Raw genomic sequence first — 26,663 nt, 5'->3', positions numbered from 1 at the left:
CTATTTTTTGCTATTTTTCAATTCGAATCCCGAAAAGTTAAATTTTTTTCTTCTTCTGTTTTGAAATTAACTTAACTTAACTTTATGAACTTAAATACAAATACATTGGACATAACAAAATACAATAACATTTTAATACTAGTCATTTAGCTACTAATATAGACTGAAGTAATTACAGCCGGTCATTTTTTCCATGTTTGGAATTGTAACAGCTGAAACCAACAATATATCAGTACTCCAATATTAACCTGCGGGCCGCATAAAGTGAAGGTGGGGGCCGCATGTGGCCCCCGGGCCGCCAGCTGCCCATGTATGCACTTGACTAGGGCATTAACCAAAAAGTTCAACAAGTCGACTCAGTCGACTTCATCATTACACAAGTCGACTCCCACCAGGGAAAGTCAAAAGTTGAAAAAATATTGAATATGTTTCTGATTGTTATTTTTGCTCCATGTGTTTGTGTGTACAGCCTTCAAACAGTAGCATTGCTTACTGTCAAGGACATAATGATCCAATATTAAATAGGATTATTATTATTCAATGATGCTGGTTGCAGTGGAATCTATGATATTAACATAAAAACTTTAGGCTATTCTATGAAGTCCAGAGGTATGTTAATTTTCGGGTTTTGTCCACACCGCTCACTTACACCCAATCAACGTGATAACGTCATCAAACGATAAAGTCGACTTCAACTCAACACTTACTGAGTCGAGTCGACTTGCAAAAATCACAAGTTGTTAATGCCCTAACACACCAACACACACACATTTTTTCATTCCAAAATGTGTTTGGCCTCTTGATTGGCTGTTGTCATTCTGCCTTTCTCTTCTCTCATTGGCTGAATTGTGACATCGTCTCATTTCCTTATCGTTTATTTTTTTCTCTTCCCCGCGTTTCGTTCCCCGATTGGCTCTTCTTGTATTGGATGACTTTTTTCTTTCTTTCTAACTTTTTCTTCGGCTCCCTCCCTCTTTTGTTTCTCATTGGTCGTCGTTGACCCCGCCTCTTTGCTCTCTCTCGATCTCTCCGTCCAATGTCTGAATGTTCCTGAGTGTCCTCCTCTCTGATTGGTCGAGCCCCCAGCCCTGTGGTACCTTTCCCTTTGGTTCACTCATCTTATCTGGTTCCCTTATTTCTTTCTTCTTTTTTTTTTTTTTGTTGTTGATCAAAACGATAATCATTTTTGCATCTTTACTGCTCAGAAAAATCAGAATTGCTTGTTTGTGAGTTTGTCTTCCCTCTTACCTGTGCCTGCCTCAGTGACTTTAAAAGTCACTTCAAAGGGTCCACCATCTGAACTGGTTGTGTAAAAAGAAAAAAAGGTTAACGCGAAATAAATGACATTCGGGAAAAAGGGAGTCAAAAACATGAAGCTGAAGCTTGATTTGTACTTTGTCGCACGGCGGTGTTGTGCGTCGGACACAGCTGATCTACAAGCTGGACAGGACTGTTCCCTGTTCACTTTAACCATTATTTTATGCTTTAACTGTTCAGAATATATCAGATATACAAGCTCACAGCACGGCACAGAGCTTGTAGATCTGCTATTTTTGAAAGAAATCGTGAAAATTTTAGTCTCTGAATATTGCAAGTCGATTCTAATAAATGTCTTCTAAATCCTTCTGAAAAATCAGTGGTTCTCAAACGTTTTCATGTCAAGGACCCCCACAAAATAACATGTATTTGGCCGTGGACCCCCCTCTCAAAATGTGTCGTTCCAGGGACCACTCAGAAGCAAATATTTGAGTTACACATGTTTGCTTTTAAAAAAGACATATTCAAAGATTTGCAAAAAAAAATCAAAAAAACAGCAGATCTACAAGCTTGCAGCCCCGAGCTTGTATAACTGCTATTTTTTTAATATTTAACGCATAAAACAATGGTTAAAGTAATAACGCGTAAACGAGTGTAAAGCCTAAACGAAAGCGTAATGTCAAAGACAAGGACATGGGACTGTTGCCTAGTGGACGACGCGGTACAGTGAGTGTTAGTGCTGCTGAGAGGAGGACAACTGTTGCATTGTGAAGACATGATTGTAATTGACTGTAAGTGTACTGCCCTCCCTTACCTCCTCTGCCTTTCTCTATTTTTAATCCTTTCTTTTTCTGTTGTTGTCGTAAGTGTTATTGTCTGAAGGTTCTGCCTGTGCAACCCGGGTAATTTACTGTCTTTTCTTCCCTGTCCTGTTTTTCTTGTCTTTTTTCTCGTTTCGCTCCCTTGTCACTTTCCCCATTATTCTCCTTCTCTCTCTCTCTCTCTCTCTCTCTCTCTCTCTCTCTCTCTCTCTCTCTCTCATTCTCTCCTCACCTCCTCTGTCATCATGTGTTCCTGCTCTGACACTGGCATATATACTGTCCATTTCTGCTCGCATCTCTCTCTCTCTCTCTCTCTCTCTCTCTCTCTCTCTCTCTCCCTTCTGTCTCTATTTCCATCTCCATCCCACACTCGTCCTCATTCATCACCCCCTCTGTCTCTCTCTCTTTTAACACTGCTTCCCTTTCTCTCGCCTCTCTGTCCATCTGTGTCCCTCTCCCTCTGTCTCTCTCTCTCTCTCTCCCCCCTCATTTCCTTGTGTCTCTCTCTCCTTCCCCATACCTCAATCTCTCTTTCGCCCCCTGTCTCTCTGACACCCCCCCCCCCCCCTCCCCATTCCCTCACTCCCTCCTCCTCTCCACCTCTCCGTCCTTCCGCTCTCTATCTCCTCCCATCACCGCTTCGGTTTCAACACCTCTCCCAATCACCATCTCTTCCTCTCCTTTCTCTTTCACCCCATCACCCCACCTCACTCCCCTCATCTCTCTCTCCATCTATGTCTGTCTGTGTGTGTGTGTGTGTGTGTGTGTCTGTGTGTGTGTGTGTGTGTGTGTGTGTGTGTGTGTGTGTGTGTGTGTGTGTGTGTGTGTGTGTCTCTGTCCCGCTCAGACCCCACAGCGATGTCGACCTCGTCAGGCGTGGACCACGCCGTCATCGGAGGAGTGGTCGCGGTTATCGTCTTCATTCTGCTCTGTCTTCTCATTGTCCTCGGAAGATATCTCATCAGACACAAAGGTTACTCACAAACGCACGCATGCACACACGCGCACGCACACACACATGCGCACGCACCTGTTTTCCACAAACACGCAGAGAGCGAACCCAACGCAGACACATAGATATTTGCGTGTGCAACGACCGCGTGCGCGGCACGCGCCGCCGAAAGTGTGATAAAGTGCGCGTGGGCGCTTTGCACGTACATACAAACACCAAACAGTGCCTGCATGCACACACTCTCACTCTTGTTGCTACACGCACACACGCACACGCGCGCACACACAGATGCCACCATCCAATTCTAAGCCATGTAATTACGCAGCTGAACAGATTCAGTGGCGTGTACAGTATATGTGATTGTTTGATTGCGATTGCCACAGTAATGTCCGTGACATTACGTTACGCTGCATACATTACCGACATCACATTGTCCCAGGAGCATGGGCGCTGTGGCGTGCTCAGCTGAACAAAGTGACACACGGAGGCATGGATGAATGAGAAGGTGGATGGGTGGGCCATCAATGAAGGAATGAAAGGATAGATGAGTGCATTATTACAGTATAAATGAGTGAGTGAATGAATGAATGCATGACTTGTTATTATTTTATGCTTTAACTATTGAAAAATAGCAGATCTACAAGCTCACAGCGCGGCACCGAGTGCCGCGCTGCGAGCTTGTAGATCTGCTATTTTTAAAAAAATGGCAAACATTTGTGCAGATTCTATAAATGTATCCTTCTTCTAAATCAGTTGTTCTCAAACTTTTTCATGTCAAGGACCCCAAAAATGTGTCCTTGACATGTGTGTTTTGCCGCGGACCCCCATTTCAAAATATGTTGTTCCAGGGACCACCCAGAAGCAAATATTTGAGTTACAAATGTTCGCTTTTAAAAGATATATTCAAGGACTTAGTTAAAGCATAAAACAATTCTAGGCCTAAATGAGTGAGTGAATGAATGAAAGGCTGGTTGAATGGATGGAGACAATTGCTGGATGGAAACTGTGACTTGGTGCTGTCACTTACTTTAACCACTTACAGGATGTAAGCCCAATTGTGTACTTAATAGAAAAATATAGAGATGAATGGAAAGGGGTTAAGTGTTACTGCTGGGTGTTCTCTTCTCCTACATGGATAGAGCACTCTGAAGAAGTGCTATTAGAGTTGTTACAGATGATTGAGGACAGCATGTGCCTCCCTTTGTGCTTCACCAAATGGTACATTTCTGGTACCGGTATGTCAGCCTGGGAGATATAACATATTTATAGATATATTATTTATTTCATTTTATTTTATTATCCATTTTTTTGTCTGTAACCTAGTGGATTGACTATTTTCGCTATTTTGGTGAGCCGCCTTTGTAGAGTTAAGGGTAGGGATGGGACAATATGAACATTTCATATCACGATTATTACCAAAGAAATCGCGAGTTACGACGCAACGCAATTTACGATCGCGATAATCAAAATCCATTATCCTGGGGCGGAATATTAGATCACAACGCGCTGTGATCTTGTAGATCGGCTATTTTTTGGCAAAGACATTTGATAGATAGTGAAAAAAAGACTGTATCAAGTACATATATTATACCTTTTACCAATTATAGAGGGTTTAAGTGGTACCGGATATGCAGCTCGGCAAATAAAAGGTAAATTGATCCCAGTGCATGATGGAGGACGATATCACGATAAATTAAATCTCCACGATACGATTATCACGATAAACGATAATATCGCATATCGTCCCATCCCTAGTTAAGGGCATAGTATATACCTTTGCCCTATTTTCTACTTTTGTTAGCTCCAATCAGAAACGTTTTGTAATAATAATCCAAATCTACATAGTAACTAAACCTTTCAAATAATTGTAGTGGAGTAAAAGTACAATATTTGGATCCGAGATGTAGTGGAGTAGAAGTAAGAGTATTGGAAATTGGAAATACTCAAGTAAAGTACAAATGCTGTACTTAAGTACAGTACTTAAGTAAATGTACTTAATTACTTTACACCACTGGTGACACTTGTATGATGAAGTAGGGGGGGAAAAAATCATAAAATGGAGATGAAAGTTTTCCGCTCAACAGTGTTGTCTTTGCGTTGGCCATACTGACCATCCTGCGCTGAGCTCAGTGTTGCTATGAGAGCGTCTGTTAGCACATGAGCTGAGAGCACAACAACACGCCGTAATATTGTCGTTTTGCCCAAGGAAAACATTACACACTTTTCTGCATTTATTTTGATAGTACAGTGGAGATTTGATAGGAAATAGGGAGACAGTAAGGGAGTGACACACAGCAACGGTCCGCTGGGCTCGTGAAAATAAATAAATAAATAAATAAAAATAAAAATAAAAAATAAAATAAAAACCATGTAGATTCTGACCCACTGGTTGAGACTGCACTGAGCCATTGGTTTGCCTCCTCACAAATCCATAATTGGAATTGATTCCATTTGCAGTTATGCAACGCTGGGGCCTTTTACTGTGCGCTGCTGCAGAACCCCCACACGCACGCAGCTCCTGAAAGTGTGTTTTCAGCTAATAAACCCAGGCGGTCATATCAGGTCACCTGCCACCAGGGGTGTCGCACCAAATTCTGGGCCCCGGGTACAAGGATTCACTGTGGGGCCCCTGTGCTTTAACTATTGAAAAATAGCAGATATACAAGCTCACAGCCGCGCTGCGAGCTTGTAGATCTGCTATTTTTGAAAAATCATGAAAATCTTTGAATATTTCAAATCCTTCTAAGGTTTTTTGAAAAATCTATGTTTCGACGTCAGTGGAGCTCAAACCTTTTCATGTGAAGGACCCCCAAAATGGTATGTATTTGGCCACGGACCCGCATCTCAAAATATTTAGTTCCAGGGACCCCCTTCCAGAAGCAAAATTTTAGTTACAAATGTTCACTTAAAAAATACATATATTCAAAGATTTGCACACATTTTCACGACTTTTCAAAAATAGCTAAAGTATAAAATAATTAAGGCCCCTTCACCACCTTGGGCCCTAGTAACTCAGTCCCACTTTCCTACCCCTTGTGACGCCCCTGCCTGCCACTCGGCTGTTCTTATGCACTTTGTACACTCTCTCCTTGGAGGCTCACTGGCTCACAACGCTGCATGCATCTCTCCCCACATCCTGCAGTGGGCGCCGCCGTTCACCTCTAACAGCCTTTTTTGCAATAGAAAAAGGTACAGTTTCATGACAGCACAAATCACTGGTACAAGGTCAACTAAAAGGAGATCATAGAAAGCCTTACGGCTTATTTACACAGGAACCACGTTATGTGTCTCATATAACATTGAAAGACAGACGGATAGAACGTAGTACTTTACTTAGGATAATATCAATTTCAAAAGCAGAAAAAGGACAACATCAATTACAAAAGCAACTAGTAGCTAGAGCTCTTCATGGGTCCAAAAGAATTTACCCGAAAACCAAATGGACCGTCAAATTTCTTCAGATTCCGACCTGTTCCAAAATAATAATCAAATTACAAAACCAAACCCGAGTGGCCTCGTAACGGACTTGTCCGATTGAGCCTCGTTTCGATGTTCTTTCTTTTTTTACAGACCGTAACCGTGACATTTGTCCCGAAATCCGTTTATTTCCGAGGTTCCGAGAGACCCGGCCATTAATGATGATTAAAGCCCCTTAGTTGTGCGTGCCTCTGCCTTTCATGTGCAGAGATCCACTCACTCGCTGCAGCCGTGCGCTGTTAACTGATTGACAAGCACTGTCAAAAGTCAGAGCGGAAGTGTAAACTTTATCGTGTAATGTAGACTTAGAATTGTCCAATGCTGCTGGTTGCCAAGGAATCTATAACATTAACACCGAAACAAAAGCCAGGGAGAAAGGATGCTTTAGGCTATTTTCTATCTCCTAGAGCTAAGTCATCTTCGGTTTGTTTGTCATGATTATACGTTGGTGCTTTGCTTTCACATCAGCCGGGCAGCAGCCTGCGATCTGCCTTGGAGTAGCTACGCATCACGCATGCATTACGCAACGTAGATCTTTTTTCCCCGCTGTTAATCTGATCCAAGACCAGCATAATCATCTCACAGTTAGTTACACAGCCATTCATGTCGCTGCCTCGCAGCTAACTGAACCTGATCCTAGGTCAGCCTTAACGCAGCACACACGTTAAACTGCTCTTCAGTCCATTCATTCTCCTGATCAGAGCGCACGCCAGCGCACACACACACACACACATTGATTGATTGCTTTATTAACAGTTTGTCACACGTCACACACACAGTACGGGTCCTCTCCGGTCAACTCGGGTAATACACATAATGATTGACAGAACCCGTGTTCCAAGGGAAATGCGACCATTCCGTCCATTCCGACCCGGCTTCGAGTGATTATGATAAAACACTGACCGAACCCCGTACGGGTCTCTCGGGTATTCGGGTAATTTCAGGGTCGTGAAGACCTCTATTATTATTATTATATGCACAGAGGAACAAATCTATTTCTTTTAAATATTAAATCATGAGCACTAGAAAGGAGCGCTCCTCAGAGCTCAGATCTCCGCCAGGTTCGCTACCCACTCGTTCGCTACCCACTCACTGAGAGGGAGAGACAGAGAGACAGACAGACATACAGATACAGAGAACCTAAATTATGATATTAATATTATACTGACCATGACACCCACCATGATAATGATCATATACTGGTTATGTTACACTTTGAAAATGTCGCGTTCCACTTCAAGTATCATGATCCTGGTGTCTCTCTCTCTCTCTCTCTCTCTCTCTCTCTCTCTCTCTCTCTCTCTCTCTCTCTCTCTCTCTACCCACCTCCTCTATAGAACATCGCAGCGGAAGTGGTTTACTGGTGCCACTTAAAAATCGTCATTCATTTTCATTCAATTTTACAAAACTATTTATAACAATTTTGTTAAGCCTAGAACCAAGCCATCCAGGATGGTATTGAATCATGACCATAAAACCTTTGATCCTATGTGAAAATATATTTTAATATTAAATTATTTACATTTAATAACTACCCTTTGTTTAGCGATTTTCAAAATGTTCTTTTCATAGACACAAAGGTTGTATGGTCATGATTCACTGCCATCCTGGATGGCTTGTTTCTAGGCTTAACATAATTGTTATACATATTTTTGTAAAAGTCTATGGGGAAAATGAATGACGATTTTTAAGTGGCACCAGTAAACCACTTCTGCTGCGATGCTCTATCTACCTTTGCTTCTCTTCCTCTGCCTCTTTCCCTACTTCCTCTCTTTACCTACTTGTTTTCTCTCTCTGTCTTTCTGCTTTGTTGCTGAAAGCGACAAAGGCAATCACCAGGTCATCATGAAGCGCTTGAAAATTCCAACAGAAGTTTTGGGCTGTCGGAGCTATAGGCTCACAGCACATTGGATGTCACACTTGCGCTGCACAGAGGAGGAAATCGCGCTCTGGCCCAGTTGTTGCTAGTTGCTTACCCCTCCTTTTTTCTGGTCTAGCCTGCTCGCCCAATCAAATCAGGCTATGCTGTTTGACTGGGCGATTTATTTTATTTTTTTCCTCGACCGAATTTGGGATTTGCAATTGGAATGGAGCGATTTCTTTACTGTGTTTTTCAACACACACACACACGCACGCATGCGGCATGCATGCACACACACACACACAAACACATGTTATCCACTCAACACACCATCGCCTCGCGCAACAGAGGAAAAAAAAGCTTCAATACGGAATTTGTGTCCCATTTTGATGATAATATGAGTTCACTTTGACGCGTTTCATGTCCATCCATGCATGGATCTGTTCAATTCTCTGACTTTGACCCTCTCTCTACACTGCTAAACTAGTAGTAGTCAACAGGAATTATAAAGCATTACAAATGAGGCGGCTCTCCCCTACATTGGTGTAGCCGAATTTAATATTCTTTGTTATGCTAAAGAAAACGACAAGCAACAAAGCTTGATATTGAAATATTTCAATTCTAGTTCCTAATCGTATGCACACAGGCAGGGAGACGTACACTTGTCTCTCTGCGTCTCTTTCTCTCTCTCTGTTTCATTATTGCCTCTCCCTCTCAAGTCTATCCTCCATCTCTCTTTTTCTCCCCCACTTCTCTTGTCTCTCTCTCTGTCATCAGGGACGTGGCTCATATCTGTAATATTGGATAATTGTCAGTTGCTACGATAATGTATAACAAATGGAAAGAATAGAGATGAATTAGTTGTGCCAAGCTTAGAAGATCCAGTCAAGGGACACTGGTAATTGTATTCTCTTTTCTCTCGCTCTCCCTTGTTCCTCTCTTCCCACGCTCTCTCCCTTTGCAGGGATCTGTCTCAGTTATGCACAGTAAGAATCTGGAGTTTTAATTGATGTCTCAAAGTGTAAAAACTTTCAGAGATAAATCCCTCAGCACTGTTAAATCTCTCAGAGCTGTCCTGTACAGCAAATCAAGTATCATCAAGTGCGTACAATGGCATTGGACAAACGGAATATGTTGGTACGCAGCAGTAAGGGTATTCAGTCTGTCATCAGGATTAACCTTTAATTAAGGATTTATCGCAGTGATATTGCGTTCGGTCTGGCGGCGTGATGTTCAGTTGTGATGTTCCGTTTGGCAGGGTGCTCCTGTGATACTAGCGATAACGCGCACGCATGACACGGAATATGAGATCACTATCCCCGGAAGCCGAGCGGAGTTATTACATGAACATGACAGATACACAGATATAACATCATACAATCCACAGGATCATACATTTAACATGGAGAAGACCTCGATGCCACGAGGAGGAGGCTGGGGAGGCGAGGGGAGTTTGATCGCTGACAGGCTGCGCACAGGAACGGAGCTGTGACAACGCTGCGCATGTAGTATGAAGAGTGAACAGTGTTCCGCTTCAAAAGACCTGCCTAGCCTGGAAAGATCTATAGGATCCAGTGTGATAGTGATCAGGGACGTGCTGGCCATTGGGAAAAGCGGGTCAACTCCCGAACGGCCGGTTCATTCCCGGCCGGTCCAGGCCGGCCATTAGGAAAAAATAAAAATAAAATGTCGGCCTTCGTTCCATTTTGGGGGCTAGGCGGCCAGCAAAGTAAATTGTCACTGTCGAGCAGAAACCTTGTATCTCCAAGTTTCAAATGTGTACATTTTTTCGCAAAGCAAAGTCCTGCTTCATCATACAAGGCCATCGCACAAAGGTAGTGAAAACAGCAGATCTACAAGCACACAACGCCTCGCGGTGCGAGGCGTTGTGTGCTTGTAGATTGTCTGTTTTCACTAGTTTAATTCATTTTTTAAATGATAAATACAAAACAAACGGTTTTGGACATACAAGGTTTCCACCCGACAACGACAAAATATAACTCTTGTAATTGGCCCACTGGCTTGTCATGATCTGAAATGGCAAATCTTTGAGTAGCAGCAGCGCTATGGAGAGAGATCACTCTCTATAGCGCGCAATGAGGGCCTCTCCAACTCTTTTTCCCGGGCTGAATCAGGGGCCCAGCACGTCCCTGATAGTGATGGACTGATCATGGTTTTTCAGTCCGTAATTGAACCATGGGAGGACAGGGATTTGATGATGGAACCTCTGTGTGACCTCTGTGCTGAAAGTCACGTAATTAGACCACCACACTACCTCTCAGGCACTCACAGCACATGTCTCTTGGTGCTTGTGAGTTGTTCTTTTGTGTTTTAGCCTTGTCGTTTTCAAAGTACTCCAACATTGAACTATAGGAGGAGGACAGGGATTTTGAACACAGAACCTTTGTGCTGAAAGTCACATCATTAGACCTCTACACTAGCTCTCGGGCACTCGCTGCACATGTCTCTTTTAAGTGCTCTTGAAGCGTTCTTTTGTATTTTAGCCTTGAGATGTTAAAGTATTCCAACATTGAACTATATGAGGATAGGGATTTGAACATGGAATCTCTGTGCCTAGAGTCTGATCATTAGACCAACACTGTCACTGAGACTCTCACAGTCAGTGTCTCTTGGTGCTGCTGTTGAAGCGTTCTTTTGTATGTTAGCCTTCATTTAATAAAGATAAGGTTGAAACATTCCAGCATTGATCTATTAGGACTGGGATTTGAACATGGAATCTCTTTGCTCAGAGTCTGATGATTAGACCACTGCATCGCCTCTCAGACACACTTTGCAGATGTGTTTTAGTACTGATGAGGCGCTCTTTTGTAGTTAGCCTTCAGTATAAACTGAAATGCTGATTTGAACATGGAATCTCGCTATATTTCTCACGTTATATTTTTATACAACTAGATCCTGAGAAAGTCCCGGAAAGGACTACGGATTAGCAAGGTACGGCACCAAGTGAGGTTTTGGAGAGTGGTTTCGGGCTGTATTTGAATGGGAACTTTGACCAGTTTGTAGTTTAGCCTTCACCATGGACTGGCACTGCAACATAGACTCTTCAAGTTGTTAATATAAAAAGGACTGGAAGATTTGGAGGACCCCCTGTAGTAACTCCGAGGACCCCCTAGGGGTCCTGGACCCCCTGTTGAAGACCCCAGCATTAGAGATTAGACTACTACACCATCACTCAATTATTCTCAACATGCGTCCCTTAGCACTGTTGAAGTGTTCTGTTAGCATTCAGTTAGTAAAGTTGAAATACTCCAGCATTTAAAGTTTCATTATCTATCTTTCCTGTTCTACCTCGGATTTGTCTTTTAGTGCTTTTGACTTGTTCTTTTGTAGTTTAGTTGGCAAAACTTTAAATATTCTAGCATTTGGTTCAAAGATGGCCTGGGATAGAAACTCTCTGCTGAATGACTGAGGGCATTATCTTGTGCTGCGCCTTATCCCTTATGCCTACTATTATTAAGCATTTCTTTGTATTTTCTAGATCGGCTATTTTCACTATTCTAAAATATTTTTCAAAATACAAAATATCTAGATATGGCCCTGAGTATACTACGCCAGTCATTCACTCAGTGCTTTTGATTTTAACATTGAAAAATGCACAGCACTTTTGTATTTAACTACAGTACTGTAGGTCTGGGGAAAAAATATATAAAATATATATGTAATATATATATAAAATATATTAATACAGGATACACACACTAGAGATTACAAGACATAGGTGACTATTTATTGGCACAGGGTGGTGAGGCAAGACAGGTAACAGCTACAGAGAAAACAGGACACACACTAGATATTATTACTACAAAATAAAAGAATACAACTGTACAAACTTAACTGCAACTCTAATCATGTTTATTGTCCTCAAAGGGAAATTTGTCTTCGCAAGTCTGTTCAAAAACAACCCATAACCATATAACACAAAACAACACATCACCAAGACAAAACACCAGGTCCCCACCGTACACTGAAAACCATCCTATCGACGGGGCAGTTTGTTTAGTGCCGCAAGGGGACAAAACCAGGAACCACAAAAGTGTCACTATAAAATAAAACAGTGGTTCTCAACCTGTGGGCGGAGGTCCCCAAATCATTGTGGGGGTTCCCCAGATAATTAACTTAATGTGAAACATTGTTTTCTCACTCAACAGTAAACAAACCAATATAAAGTTTGAGTATATAGAGGGTATCTGCACAATGACAATTTAAGGACTTTAAAAACCTTTGTAGTACCTCTGGTCAAACGTTGGTAAAATTGTCAAATATTAGAGGCAGAAATTGTGAAAATAGCAGATCTACATGCATGTATCATGTAGATATTCACAATGGAAGCGAGTCAAACTAAATGTAATGCCAACTCCTACAATTCCAAGTGCTTGTGCAGGGTGGGGGGGGGGGGGCAGTTCAAATATGATTATTTTTGGGGTTGCGGCCTGAAAAGGTTGAGAACTACTGAAATAAAAGAACACAACAGATCATGATGTGGTTGTTTATTGTTCTCTCTCTCTCTCTCTCTCTCTCTCTCTCTCTCTCTCTCTCTCTCTCTCTCTCTCTCTCTCTCTCTCTCTCTCTCTCTCTCTCTCTCGCTCATAACAGGCACGTACCTCACCCACGAGGCCAAGGGCTCCGACGACGCCCCGGATGCGGACACGGCCATCATCAACGCCGAGGGCGGTCACTCCGGAGCCGAGGACAAGAAGGAGTACTTCATATAAGGAGAAGACAGGAGTACACCAGGAGGGAAGAGGAGGAGAAGGAGATGAAGAGAAGGAGGAGGAGGAAGAGAAGAGGGGATTGCATGGGTGGGGTGGGGTGGGGCGGGGCTGTGGGTGGGAGGGTGTGGGAGGGGAGAGGAGAGTAGGAGACGGACAGGAGCAGACATGGTGCAAAGAGAACGAGAAAGTGAAACCCATCATTTTGCCTCCACGACGCTTCAGTTTCTTCGCTCGGACGGCGGAAGAGAGGACAGTGTGTGCGCGCGCGCGTGTGTGTGTGTGTGTGTGTGTGTGTGTGTGTGTGTGTGTGGGGGGGGGGGGGGGGGGGGGAGATTAGGGGTGGGAGGGGGTGGTGGTGGGGGGCTAGGGGAGCAGAGACGGACTGTTTGCCGGAGGAACTGAGCGCGGGTTGAGTGTTGAGAGGAGCATCACCCCGGTACCACCTTCTTCACACTGAGACGGGAGATTTAGTTTTGCACTGATGTACGGATGAGAAGAGAAGTTATACCCTCTGTCACTGGCCACGCGCATCAGCACACGCACACACACATGCACACACACACATGCACGCAGGCACGCACACACACACACACACACACACACACACACACACACACACACACACACACACACACACACACACACACAGAGTTCCGGGAAGAAAGAGAAGGGGGAAAAAAAGCTTTCTCGTGCCCACGCGAACATTAACATGAACATCGACATGGCATACCACTAACCACTAACACGTTTGGATTGTTTTGAATGGCACATTAATGAGGTTTATTATTATTATTACAATAATTATTGTTGTTATTATTTATATATATATCTCTCTATATATATATTATATAGACATGCATTGCATTCCAGAACTAGGTGTCTCGGCGACACCGGAAAACAAAAATTTACTCAGCTTATTTTGGGGGGTGGGGGGTGTTTAATTGTGGGTCACCTTCCGGCATGCCAAGAGACTGTAGCCCTACTGTACCTACCCCGGAATACCCCACCCATACCCCACTATACCCCACCCATACCCCACTATACCCCACCCATAACCCACTATACCTACCAGTCTACCCCCCACACCTCCACCCTCCCCCAGTGCAACGTACCCTAGTAAACCCCACCCCTGCCGGTCCTAGTACCTGCCCCAGTAAACCCTGTGTACCCCAGTGAACCCTCCTCCCCCCTCAGCCCCAAATCCATCCAGTCTTTATCCATCTCTCTTTCTCTCGCTCTCTCTCGTCTTTCACACACACACACACACACACACACACACACACACACACACACACACACACACACACACACACACACACACACACACACACACACACACACACACAAACACACACACACACACACACACACACACACACACACACACACACACACACACACACACACACACTCTCATAATGTTTTTTAATATTATCATCCCAAACGTTACGGTAGTACATGCAGTACCATCCTCAAACGTCTGGTTACTGACAACCATAAATGCAGCGCCACAACACAGCACAACACCACACCACACCACACCACACCACACCACACCACACCACACCACACCACACCAACACACACTCATGCAAAAACAGCATTCCCACCCTGTGCCTCCTCCAGGACGCAGGGTGACAATAGTATAAATATATAAATATATATATAGCATTATATAGCGTTCTTTTTACTCGACAGAAAATGTTTGGTGTGCTGTAAATACACTGTCATTTCTCTCTCTCTCCCCTCACTCTCTAGTCTCTACCCCCTCCTCTCTCTCTCTCTGTCTCTCCCCCCCTGTATCTCATACGGTCTGTTACTGCGGTACAGTAACGTACAGTATATACTCTAAAAAGCCTGCCTGTTTTTATTACATGCGTGGAAATGCTGAGTCGAAAATATCAATATCTGGGGAAGAACATTAAAAAAAGAGCAAAACAAAACGAAAAAAATACTAATAATAATGACAACAGTGCGATGAAAACTTACCTTAAACTACAAATATTTGTATGAGAACAGTTTGTTTTTGTTTGTTTGTCTGGTTTGATTTGGGACCCACACAAGTTTTTTTTTTTTTTTTTTTTTCTTTTGGTGTGTTACTGTCAGTGTTAAACGTTTACAGTGTCTGTCTGTTAGTCAGTCCGTCGGTCAGTCAGTCAGTCAGTCAGTCAGTCAGTCAGTCAGTCAGTCAGTCGCTCGGTCAGTCAGTCAGTCGGTCGGACAGTCCGGGAGTTCATAAATATGATTTTATACAGTATATTGCTTGAGTTGATTATGATTATTTTCTCTCCCTGCAATCTTTTATTGATTTAGACTTTGCAGTAGTCCCTTTCACAGTGGTGGCTTATCAGCTCACAGGTTATCAGCTCACTCCAGCCCCCCCCCCCCCCTACCCTCTCTGCGATAGATATTTCCAACTGTATGGTACTAAGGAGTCAGGCCGGCTTGCGTAGCATCTGGGAGTGAGCGTTTGTTGCACGTTGCCTGGAGTGGCCAGGCTGGTGGAGTGTGACCGCAGCAGTAGTCCTTGGGTTGGCTCCGCGGTGCCTCCAGTGAGCACTTACACTGCTTGACTCCTAGCGTTCTCCTCCTTGCGGCAAAGTGCTGCTCTTGGCTCCCGACCCACCGAGCACTAAATCCACTCGGCAGTGACATCATCGCTTCCTATTTAACAGCCTCTGCACGCTCGCTGCTCTTGGGATGATGAGGAAGGACATCTCGGGGTCCAAGCGGGACCAGCCGCTGCATGCATACTGTATATATTATTATGAACCACTCCAAAGACCACCCTCCTCTCGTTGTTTTAGAGACACGATTTGCCAACCTGGCTTAGGTTTCCAAGTCAACGGGTGGTGGTTTTTATAAATACTCAGCCGTATAGCCATGGCTCTGGCAATCCCCACTTGGCCCAGCTTTGGGATCTGACTGCAGACTAGCTGAAATGCCTCAGGGCCTCAGACTGTGTCGATGCCAACGCTTGTCTGGGGAAGGCAGGCTGCTCGGATTAAAGTGATGCTAGACTGAAAATAGAGGATTTAGGGAACCCATCGGTCCTTTTCACTTTATTTTCTTCCTCCCTCTGCTCATCCGTCTCGTAATAGTCTGTGTCCCACTCCGTCTCCACACAATCACCCCTCCACTCCTCTCTCTCTCTCTCTCTCTCTCTCTCTCTCTCTCTCTCTCTCTCCCTGTCCTTTAGTCCTCTTAAATCACTCTCTGATTCTCTTCGCTGGACTGTGGTTTGTTCAGGAACATAGGAAGACATAGGAACATGCGTCTCTAGATCGTGATGGAGGTGCACTGATTTGCTCTGTCATGTTTTGGGAGAGAAAACCAATTTTGCTGTTGCCCTACCTGTAGACAGTTAACGTCTGTGATAGTTTTGTACACTTTTTTCTGAAACTGTTCAGGGATTTTGCTTTCCGTACCTTTACCCCCCACATCATCAAACCACGTCATTAAAATGCTACCTAGCTGGCTGCTGAGAATGCTATCAGCCAGACTAGTGAGTCTATAAGCTAGCTTATTGCTATCAAAAGGAGTGAGGCAACCACTTATGGATCAATTTCTTTTGGTTTGTTTGCTTTTTTATCCTCCTAGTGGTTATAATTGGGATTTGTGGTGGTAAAAGCTGGTCCCAGATGAGAAAGTAGGGTTGATTTTTTTTCCTGCTGTAATAAGTTTGGGGTTGAAGAGTGTTTGAATGATATTGAGGTCAATCTATTTGTTGTGTTTTTGCCCGGGGTGCCTCCTGTCAACATGGGCTGTACACGGGTTTCATCAAAACACCATGTTCAGTGTTTAAAGGACTCAACGCATTGGTCAAGCCGCTTATTCAAACTCTCAAATGACACAGTGATGTCTGCAGACCAGAGGAATTAACACACGGGGTCTCGAACCGGGGGCTTGCCCCAAAGAAGAAGAAGAAGAAGAGATGGTTTTGATTCGTATTTAACCTCCAATGTAAATTGAAGAAAGGAATGTCCACTTCATACTCTTGAGTGTGTAGTGTCTTTTAAAACTAATGGACCTGTATTTGCCTGTACAATGTCGTCCTGTTGTTTCTGTCTTAGTTTACTCTAGCATGTGCTGTAGGTTGCATGAGAAAAGGTTGTAAACGAAGGTAGTGCTGTCTGGACATGTGAAGTGTTTCTGCTGGCAAGCTCCCCTTGTGAGACCAACCAGAGAGTCCAAGGATCGCCTTCACGGTTATTCCTGCTGATCTGCAAACATGACGTGCTCTGGTACCTTAAAACACTTCCTCCTGCGTACGTGGTAGCTCAGAGCAAGAAAACAAACAAACAAACTAAACATAGCTAATGTGGTGGAAGGTCTAACTAGCTCAAGTGGTGCTAGTAGGACCATATTGAACATTGGATAGAATCACAATAATAGGAGCTCTGGCAGACATGTTTTGGGATATCACTGGTTCATGTCATTGCATTGGTGCAGTAACAGCTAGCTGCCACCAGGTGTCAGCAAAAGAGCAGATATTTATTTGTGGCTCTGTCCAGCCACTCCAGTCTCATCTCCAGCCATTCAAGCTGTACCACAACACTACCAAGTACCAACCACCAACCATTACTCTCTTTTCCTTTTGTAGTTTTTTTTATTTTATTTTATTTTTAAATTATGTTCTTTTCCTAAGGTGTGCATACTCTTAACTGTAGAGCTATTACTTTCAATTTGACAGATTATTTTATTTTATTTTTATTAGAAATTCCAACACTTGAAGGGTTAGAAGTTAGTTTGTTTCTTTTTTGTATCTTATTTTTCGGGGGTTTCAGTCATTTTTATATAATTTCCGTGTATATAGTGTTGCCTTTATTGGATACTATTACAAAGTGCACCTATACACACTTACACGCACGGAAAACAACAACATCCACAACACGCACACACATACGTAAGTGGATATGCACGGCAGGCATGTTGTCTGTGGCTGTAATGTAATGTGTGCGTATCGTCGTTGTCGGGTGAAAACCCTGTACGTCCAAAACCGTTCGTTTTGCATTTATCATTTTAAAAATGATTTAAACTAGTGAAAACAGCCGATCTACAAGCACACAACGCCTCGCACCGCGAGGCGTAGTGTGCTTGTAGAGCTGCTGTTTTCACTACTTTTGTGCGACGGCCTTGTGCTTCACTTTGCGAAAGAACGTACAAATGTGAAACTTGGAGATACGAGGTTTCCACCCGACAGCGACGATATATGTGCGTGTGTGTCTTAAGTGTGGGAGTGTGTGTGTGTGAGTGTGAGGGATGTAGAAATGACCCAAACAGAATCTACTACTATGTGAGTTTCGTTCACAAAACTCTTTATTATTTTGACGACAAAAAAAAAAACATGTATTGTTTAGTTGTTTTTCCTTTCCAATGACAAAGTCTTCCTTTGGAATAAACATCCATATCACACGAGAATAGTTGCCGTTCATGTATGTTACTTTGTACTCATGGCCCGATGATGTCATCAAGGCGAGACCACACACACGTGTCAGGGTGGGTCCGCGTCTGTTGGCTGTTTTTGTTCATACAGTATTTTTGCTTTTTTGTTTCTATACCGGTTCAGTTGTTGACTTCAAATAAACATGCATTTGGGTTAATTCCTTTGGCTTGTCTCATTTTGGTCTCATATACTCCATAAATGGGTGCAATACAGAATGTTGTCGGCTCTGTGCATAACTGTAGTCCCGCCCGTGGCTTTCAGGAGGTTGGCATACCCGTGTCCTGTTTTCCGGGTCATTTTCCTATGGCTTTGTTTGATTGGCTCGGCAGCAGATTTGAACCGGAAACATAGTTGTTGTCGGGCGGAAAGTGGAAAACTTGTATGGTGTGCTTAGTTGTAGATCTGCTATTTTCACTAGTTTTGTGCGACAGTCTTGTATGGTGAAGCAGGGCTTAATTACTTCACGAAGAAACACAACATTTAAAACTTGGAGATACGAGGTTTCTGCCCGACAGTGACGATATCATATGAAACCTTCCCATGTGTTTCAAGTTCAAATCTGCTGCAGAGCCAGTCAAATGAAACCGAGATGTCACCTTGGCTTATGGTAACCTGGGACTTCAATTATGCGAGTGGTTCTCAAACTTTGTCATGTCAAGGTCTACCAAATTGATATGTATTTGGACACAGACCCCCATCGGAAAATATTTTGTTCCAGGGACCCCCAGAAGAGAAGATTTGTGTTCAAAATCATTAAAGATCTTACAGAAAATAGCACATGTGAAAGCTCACAGCGCGTCAAGTATAAAGTGGTTAAAATGATTGTGATGCCATATTTACTAATTTAGCTGGGGACCCCCTGGAACCACCGGCGCGGTAAGGACCCCTAGGGGTCCCCTGGCCCCATTTTGAGAACCACACTGAATTATGCACACAGACTATTCTGTGCACAATGCAATAAGGTAACATGCCCAACAGAGGGCAGCACAGCGCCACATAGCAGATACCTCCCCACATAACTCTATGCTCCCCACACACTTAAGGGCCCTATTATGATCCAGGTCTTATGCCTTATGCCTTAAGTTCTTTACCTTTTTTTCACTATTTTGAAAAACATTTTTAAATACTTCAAATGCTGATCTACATCTGCATGTTGTGAACTTGCAGATCAGCTATTTGAAATATTTAAAAAACAAAAACAAAATAGTAAAAAAAAAAGGCAATGCGGTTAAGGCATAAGGCATAAGACCTGGATCATAATAGGGCCCTTTGTGTTGCCTCCTATTCTTCATCTTTCATACTTTTTTATCAGTTCCTTGATCTTTCTTTCTTTCTCTCTTTCCTGTTACTCTTACTGTGCTGTGCTTCCGTCTCTCTTATCTTTTTCCGTTCAACAACCCTATAAACTCTCCAACCCCTGTGGTCTGTGCTGTGTTTGTGGGCATATTGCTACCATATGATGACATGGATATGGGGGCTGATAGCCTGTTCAACTCAGCCAGTGTGCATTAGTCCTATAGACACTGTTGGCTAATGCCTGAGTTCTTATTATAGACTATACCTGCTTCATGCCTCTGGGCCTGGCAGGCATTAACTTATAGCATGCCTTTAAAGGGGAAGACCACCCATTTTCAATATTGAAATATGTCATTAATATACCTTAGAGGAGTTGTGTGGAAATAGAAAAACGTTCCCCCCCTTCTGTGTTGCCTAGAACTGGAGGATTGATTTTGGGGTTTGTATTGTAAAGTACAATGTATGATGTCATCAAGTTGTACTTTACAATACAAACCCCAAAATCAATCCTTCAGTTCTAGCAACACAGAAGGGGGGGGCACTTTTTTCTATTTCCACACAACTCCTCTAAGGTATATTAATGACATAGTTCAATATTGAAAATGGGTGGTCTTCCCCCACTGAAAATAGCAGATCTACAAGCTCACAAGGCCGTTGTTGTGCTTGTCAATCAGCTATTTTCAGCGTAAGCTTTCGCCACGACAACAGAAAAGAGCCCTGAGGAACTCCGGTCAAGTCAACCATATAGGGTTCAAGTGGTTAAGTCAGGTGCAAATGCACCCAAAAGAAGGTCAGAGACACGTTTTGTGCGTGGATGTGTGTGTTTCCAAACCGTATACCCACACAACACATTAGCAAATGATGAGAGCAGGTTCAACTGTACAGTAGGCTACACAGATAGATACCAAGAAAAAGGGAAACATGCCTATAGGCCTACAAAAAAAAGTGTAAAAGTTAATTTTCTTCCGTAATATAATTCAAAAATTTAAACTTTCATATATTCTAGATACATTACGAATAAGGTGAAATATTAAGAAAAACCTTTAACTTTGAATTTTTATAGCATAGCCTACAGCTCATGAATATCAAAGATCCATATCTCAAAATATTACAATATTACACAAGACCACACAAAACAAGGATCTATAATTTAGAAATATCAGCCTTCTGAAGCCGTAGTTGCTTGAAGTCCAGTGTGAAGTTTCTGCAGCGCAGTCAGTGATGATTTGGGGTGATATGGCTAACTATGGCATGCTTTTTTACAAAATATCAATGGCCTATATATTTTTTTAGATGGCTCTCTATTATAGTTGAGCAGCACTATGTAACTTTTTAACAACTTATATTATTGTGTCCCACAAAATTATGAAGGTACATGTTTAAGCAATAATAATCATCCTTCCATAAAGGGTTCCCTGTTTGGCTGTATTCCATTGGAAGACAATGAGTTTCATTTTGGCGTTTGCCAAGACAGAACTGCCAGTCAAGCGAAGACTGGCCAATCACATGCTTGCAAAGACTCTTGGGAAATGAAGTCAAAGACGTTGGCTGCAAAGTTGTTATTTGTGTCCAAAGGCTGGGTCCAAAGTGGCCACTGATACCCAAAGTGCTGCTTTAAAGATGCTAACGCCTCTTCCGGAGTAACCATGCTTCTGTATAGGATTTAAAGGATAACTTTTTTTTTTTTTTTTTACAACAAGGGTTCATATTTTAGGTTGTCATTAGAGAAAAGAAAATATGAGTGTTAAAATGTTTTCATTTCCTTCTTTCTGTCATTTTAGTGATTTTAACGATTTTGATTTGCATGCATGCAAGTGGCTAAATATGTATTTTTAGACACAATAAGCCCATTCCCAAGATGCACCGCAATCTTTCATTGGCAGATGTGACTTATGGGGACTGAAGTAAATAGTAACAAAGAAACTGTCAGCTTATTTTGTCTAAAATACATATTTAGCCACTTGTACGCATGCCCCCAACCACTGAAATCGAAATACTAAACTTGCTAAAACGCAGTAAATTAAAACATTTTAACACTCATCTTTTCTTTTCTATAATTACAATCTAAAATATGAACCCTTGTTGTAAAAAACTAAAGTTGTCCTTTAAGAGTAAATTACAGGAAAGAAAGAGAACCTGGGTATCACAGTGTGTAATAGGCCCATACTGAGGCATTTTTCATGTCAGGTGTAGCTTTAAAAGTAAAGGTAAATGGTGCATTTATATAGCACCTTTATCCGAAGCACTTAACAATGTGCATTACATTCACTCACACATACTCACACACTGATGGCAGAGGAGGAAACCATGCAAAGCATCAACCAACCTGCTCACCAGGAGCAGTCAGATAGGGGTTCAGTGTCTTTCTTGCTCAAGGACACATCGACCAGGATTCTAACCGGGAATCATTCTAATTCCCAAGCAAATCCTATACCTCCTGTCCTGTGCCACTGCTGCCCGTGGTGGTTAAAATAATGTACCACGTTTTAGCGGGGCACCCTCTGGAACCTACCCGAGGACCAGGGACGTGCTGGCCATTGGGAAAAGCGGGACAACTCCCGAACGGCCGGTTCATTCCCGGCCGGTCCAGGCCGGCCATTAGGAAAATAATAAAAATAAAACGTCGGCCTTCGTTCCAAGTAAATCGTCACTGTCGGGCAGAAACCTTGTATCTCCAAGTTTCAAATTTACTTTGCTTCATCATACAAGGCCGTTGCACAAAAGTAGTGAAAACAGCAGATCTACAAGCACACAACACCTCGCGGATCGGCTGTTTTCACTAGTTTAAATCATTTTTAAAATGATAAATACAAAACAAACGGTTTTGGACATACAAGGTTTCCACCCGACAACGACGAAATATAACTAAAAAAAAAGAAAAATGAGGGCCACTCCAACTCTTTTTCCCGGGCTGAATCAGGGGCCCAGCACGTCCCTGCCGAGGGAGGACCCCTTGGGGTCCACGCCACGGACCCCGATTTTGAGAAAATATATATAAATGAATCTAAAAACGGTACCATAAATAAGCCTATAGCGCCAGTAGCGGGTACTGTTTCTCAACCTCTGTTCCGGGGACGGCCACGGGTCCAAATGGACTCTTTTGGGGCTGTAACTCTGCAAGTGCACAAGTGGATTGAGCCATGCAGACATGCAGTCCCGAGTCCAGCTGCAGGGAGCGGTATAGGGAGACAGACGTCCCTGACCCACCATCCGGAGGTGAAAGGGGCGAAACACCAAGGAAGGATGGCTCCCAGCTGATGACCCTGCAGCTGGTACTCGCAACGCTCAGACCATCCTGCCACCAAGGATTACCAGCAAGAGGAGGAGCTTGCAACATCTATAAGTAGCTCTAGCAGACTCTGCTTGTAGCAAAGCATCTTTGATGTATTCACCAGTCAACACTGAGGATTTGACAGTGTAAATCGGGACCCATGAGATTTTTGAAAATGTACAAAAGGTGTGGTTCTAAGGGCCTGCATAACGCATGTTAATCTGGGGGTCCATGAAATGAAAATGGGTTGAGAGCTAATACATCTGCATTTTCTTTTTTCCTTTTTACTTTACAGGAGTATTTCCAATTTTCAGAACTTTTATCCACAAGTTTCCGGAGTCCCATGTAACCCATGAGCCCTTGTGTGAAATGTGGGCATCACTTCCTGTTCCTCTTAGCAGTCTCATTCTGACTGGTTGCTGTTGCTGCTGTGAGCCTGCAGCACCTGCATCTCTGCATGGTGATTACTTGGTGCTTTGTTAAGTGATTTGAATCAGCTGCTGTGTATATGGAGGAATGAAGCACACATTAATCCCCCCCCCCCCCCCCCCCCCCCCTCCTCCATATTGAAAACTTCAAAGTGTAGCCTACATTCTGCTAGCACATTTTGATGCCAATACTTTTGTGCTTTTACTCAAGGACATTTTGAATTCATACATATTTCTACATTGCTGTATAGTCGGTGGCCCCAGGGCAATAAAAGGACCGTTTGGTTCAGATTCTCGCAAATTCGCCAAATTTGGCACAGATGTTGTCCATAACATACTTAATCATTTTAAGATGGGTGCCAAGATGGGCACCCCATGGTACTGCCATAATTGAGCAATGCAATTGGTGTCCCATTAACTTTACATTACAGGGAAAAAAAGCAAAAAAAGAATCTGCTTTAAGTAGCATATAACTGGTCAAACTAGGGGGTTTTCATGATTCTGAATCCATTGCAAACATCCGTTTTGCATAAAAAAACATTCATTGGGCTAAAACGGCCACCACGAAAGTGTTAAAAGTGATGACTCATCACTTTTCATCACTAAACCATAGTCTTGTAGGGCAGTTTTTTAGCCCAAGGAATGTTTTTTGTGCAAAACGGATGCTTGCAATGGATTCAGAATCATGAAAACCCCCTAGATTGACCAGTTATATGCTACTTAAAGCAGATTATTTTTTTTGCTTTTTTTCCCTGTAATGTAAAGTTAATGGGACACCAATTGCATTGCTCAATTATGGCAGTACCATGGGGTGCCCATCTTGGCACCCATCTTAAAATGATTAAGTATGTTATGGACAACATCTGTGCCAAATTTGGCGAATTTGCGAGAATCTGAACCAAAATATCCCCGGGGCCCCCGACTAGTAGCCTAGGCCTATTGACACTTTTACTTAAAGGAGTAGTTCACCCCCAACATGACTTTTTTTCTATTGATTACTCATGCCATGGAGAGTAGAGTTCAATAATATTTTTTGGTTTTTGTCACATTCCTAAGACAAAAATGTGATAACAATAAATTTTCCCCCATTGATTCCGGATGGTGACCCGTTTCGAAACGGGTCACCATCCGGAATCAATGGGGGAAAATTTACCCGAATCAAATTTTTGTCTTAGGAATGTGACAAAAACCAAAAAATATTATTGAACTCTACTCTCCATGGCATGAGTAATCAATAGAAAAAAAAAGTCATTTTGGGGGTGAACTACTCCTTTAAGTAAAGGGTTAGGGTTTAAAAAAAAAACAAGGAAAAATAAAACATTTCCCACCACAGGCAAAAGGTTAATGCTACACATGAGAGTAAAGAGCGGTGAGCCTTCTACTTGAAAGCTTAATCACTTTAGCATTGAAGAAGCGAGCGTAGCCTAGTCTATGAACTTCAGATGAATGCAATATTTAAAGTGACAGCAGCGGTCTTAAGCAAAAGGCCCCTGGGGGCCAACAGAGCTATAGTAGGCTATAATGGTGGTGGTGGTGGTCGGGGGGGGGGGGGGGGGGGGTATATACAATCTGCTAAAGAGATGTGATGTGAGTGCACAGCACACAGCGCAGTACTCCGTACGGCCGCTTGCGGCCCCGGAGTGCCCTTCTCCCCCCTTTGGTGTGTGTGTGTGTGTGTGTGTGTGTGTGTGTGTGCGTGCGTGCGTGCGTGCGTGCGTGTGTGCAGTGGTGGAAAAAGTATTCACACTTTTTACTCAAGTAAAAGTATCAATACTGCAGTATAGAAATACTATATCTGCTACAAGTAAAAGTCCGGAATTTAAAGTCCTTGAGTTCTAGTATGAAAGTAGGCCTATTGGCAAAATAATACTTAAAGTACCAAATTAAGTACAAAACGTTTGAAAATAGCCTATCTACGAGCTCACAAAGCGTTGCAATGCTTTGTAGAGATCTTACAAATAGCCAAGGTATAAAATGGGGCTGAAGTGCTTAATGTGTGTTTTGTAATAGCCTATCATAATTCATATCTGCACAGTAACTAACTAAAGTTTTCCAATAAATGTAATGGAGTTAAAAAGAACAATATTTGGATCCTAGATGTAGTGGAGTAGAGGTAGGTCTACGTCTACTAAGCCTAAAAGTATTGGAAATTGCAAACACCTCAAAATTATACTTAAGTAGGTAGGCTACAGTAGGCTACTTGAGTAAATGTACTTGGTACCACTCTCTCTCTCTCTCTCTCTCTCTCTCTCTCTCTCTCTCTCTCTCTGTGTGTGTGCGTGCGTGCGTGCGTGCGTGCGCGTGTGCGTGGTGGTTATGTTCAACGCTGATTGCATGAAAAGGGGATAGGGGGGGGGGCGAGGAGGAAACAGAGAGAGAGGGAGAGAGAGGAGAGCTCTTTAATGAGAATAGGAGTAGAGGTTGTGTGTGCGTGTGTGTGCGCTGCACGCAAAGAGGAGAGAGAGGAGAGAGGAGAGGAGGGGCTGTTTTAGACTAGAGGAGACGAAAGAAAAAGAGCAGGGGTCGGAAAAGTAAAGGACAGATTTTTTTACGCACAATTGCCAAGAAAGAGAAAAGCGGCGATCATCCTCATCATCATCTTCATCTATTCGAGGTTAAAACCACCAAACAACTAAGAGATTGTTTTCTTTTGTTTTTCTTTCGTTCCTTTCTTTGATGACCGGAGGAGGAGTGGAGGAGGAGGATTACGGTTGTCCGTGGCCGGGGTGAACAGAAAGAACTCTTCTCTTGGTTCGACTCGAGACTGAATTGATGGTGTCTTCAGCGCTGCTGCTGGGGGAGACGTGCAGCGGAGCGAGCCGTGGAGAGGAATCTGAATGTCATCATGCTGCCTCCGTGGATGATCATAACTTTGACGATCACTTTCAACAAAGGTAGCGAAATGTTCTACTGTCTGTGTATGGATCATGGAATGCACTTTTACGTTGCTTGATTCTAAATAGACCGTCTATTATAGAATCAAGCAACGTAAAAGTTATTCTGTATTCTAACCTTCTGTGGCTCCCTTTCTTTGCTGTAATTATTGGTGTTTGATATGTCCGCGCCGCCGCGCGCGCACGTGTGTGTTATTTGTATGTAGCCTATTAGTTCCTATTATGTT

General features: G+C 43.0%; 1 protein-coding gene across 1 annotated transcript in view; it reads left to right on the top strand.

Annotated features, from left to right (window-relative positions):
• LOC308280941 (cell adhesion molecule 3-like) overlaps positions 1-13,101 on the top strand; it is a gene marked incomplete at both ends in the record, with an annotated part of 33,804 nt that extends 20,703 nt beyond the window's left edge. The window contains 2 exons of the mRNA XM_080755240.1: positions 2,926-3,051; positions 12,983-13,101. Of these exons, the coding sequence (XP_080611366.1) occupies positions 2,926-3,051; positions 12,983-13,101 (245 nt within the window). The remainder of the gene's footprint in view (positions 1-2,925; positions 3,052-12,982) is intronic.
• Positions 13,102-26,663: the final 13,562 nt, after the last annotated feature.

The sequence above is a fragment of the Nannobrachium achirus genome, assembly GCF_963921795.1.
Source record: "Nannobrachium achirus genome assembly, contig: SCAFFOLD_346, whole genome shotgun sequence".
NCBI classification, from domain to species: Eukaryota; Metazoa; Chordata; class Actinopteri; order Myctophiformes; family Myctophidae; genus Nannobrachium; species Nannobrachium achirus.
The sequence above is the reverse complement of the archived record's forward strand: the minus strand, read 5'-3'. Positions and strand labels throughout refer to the sequence as shown.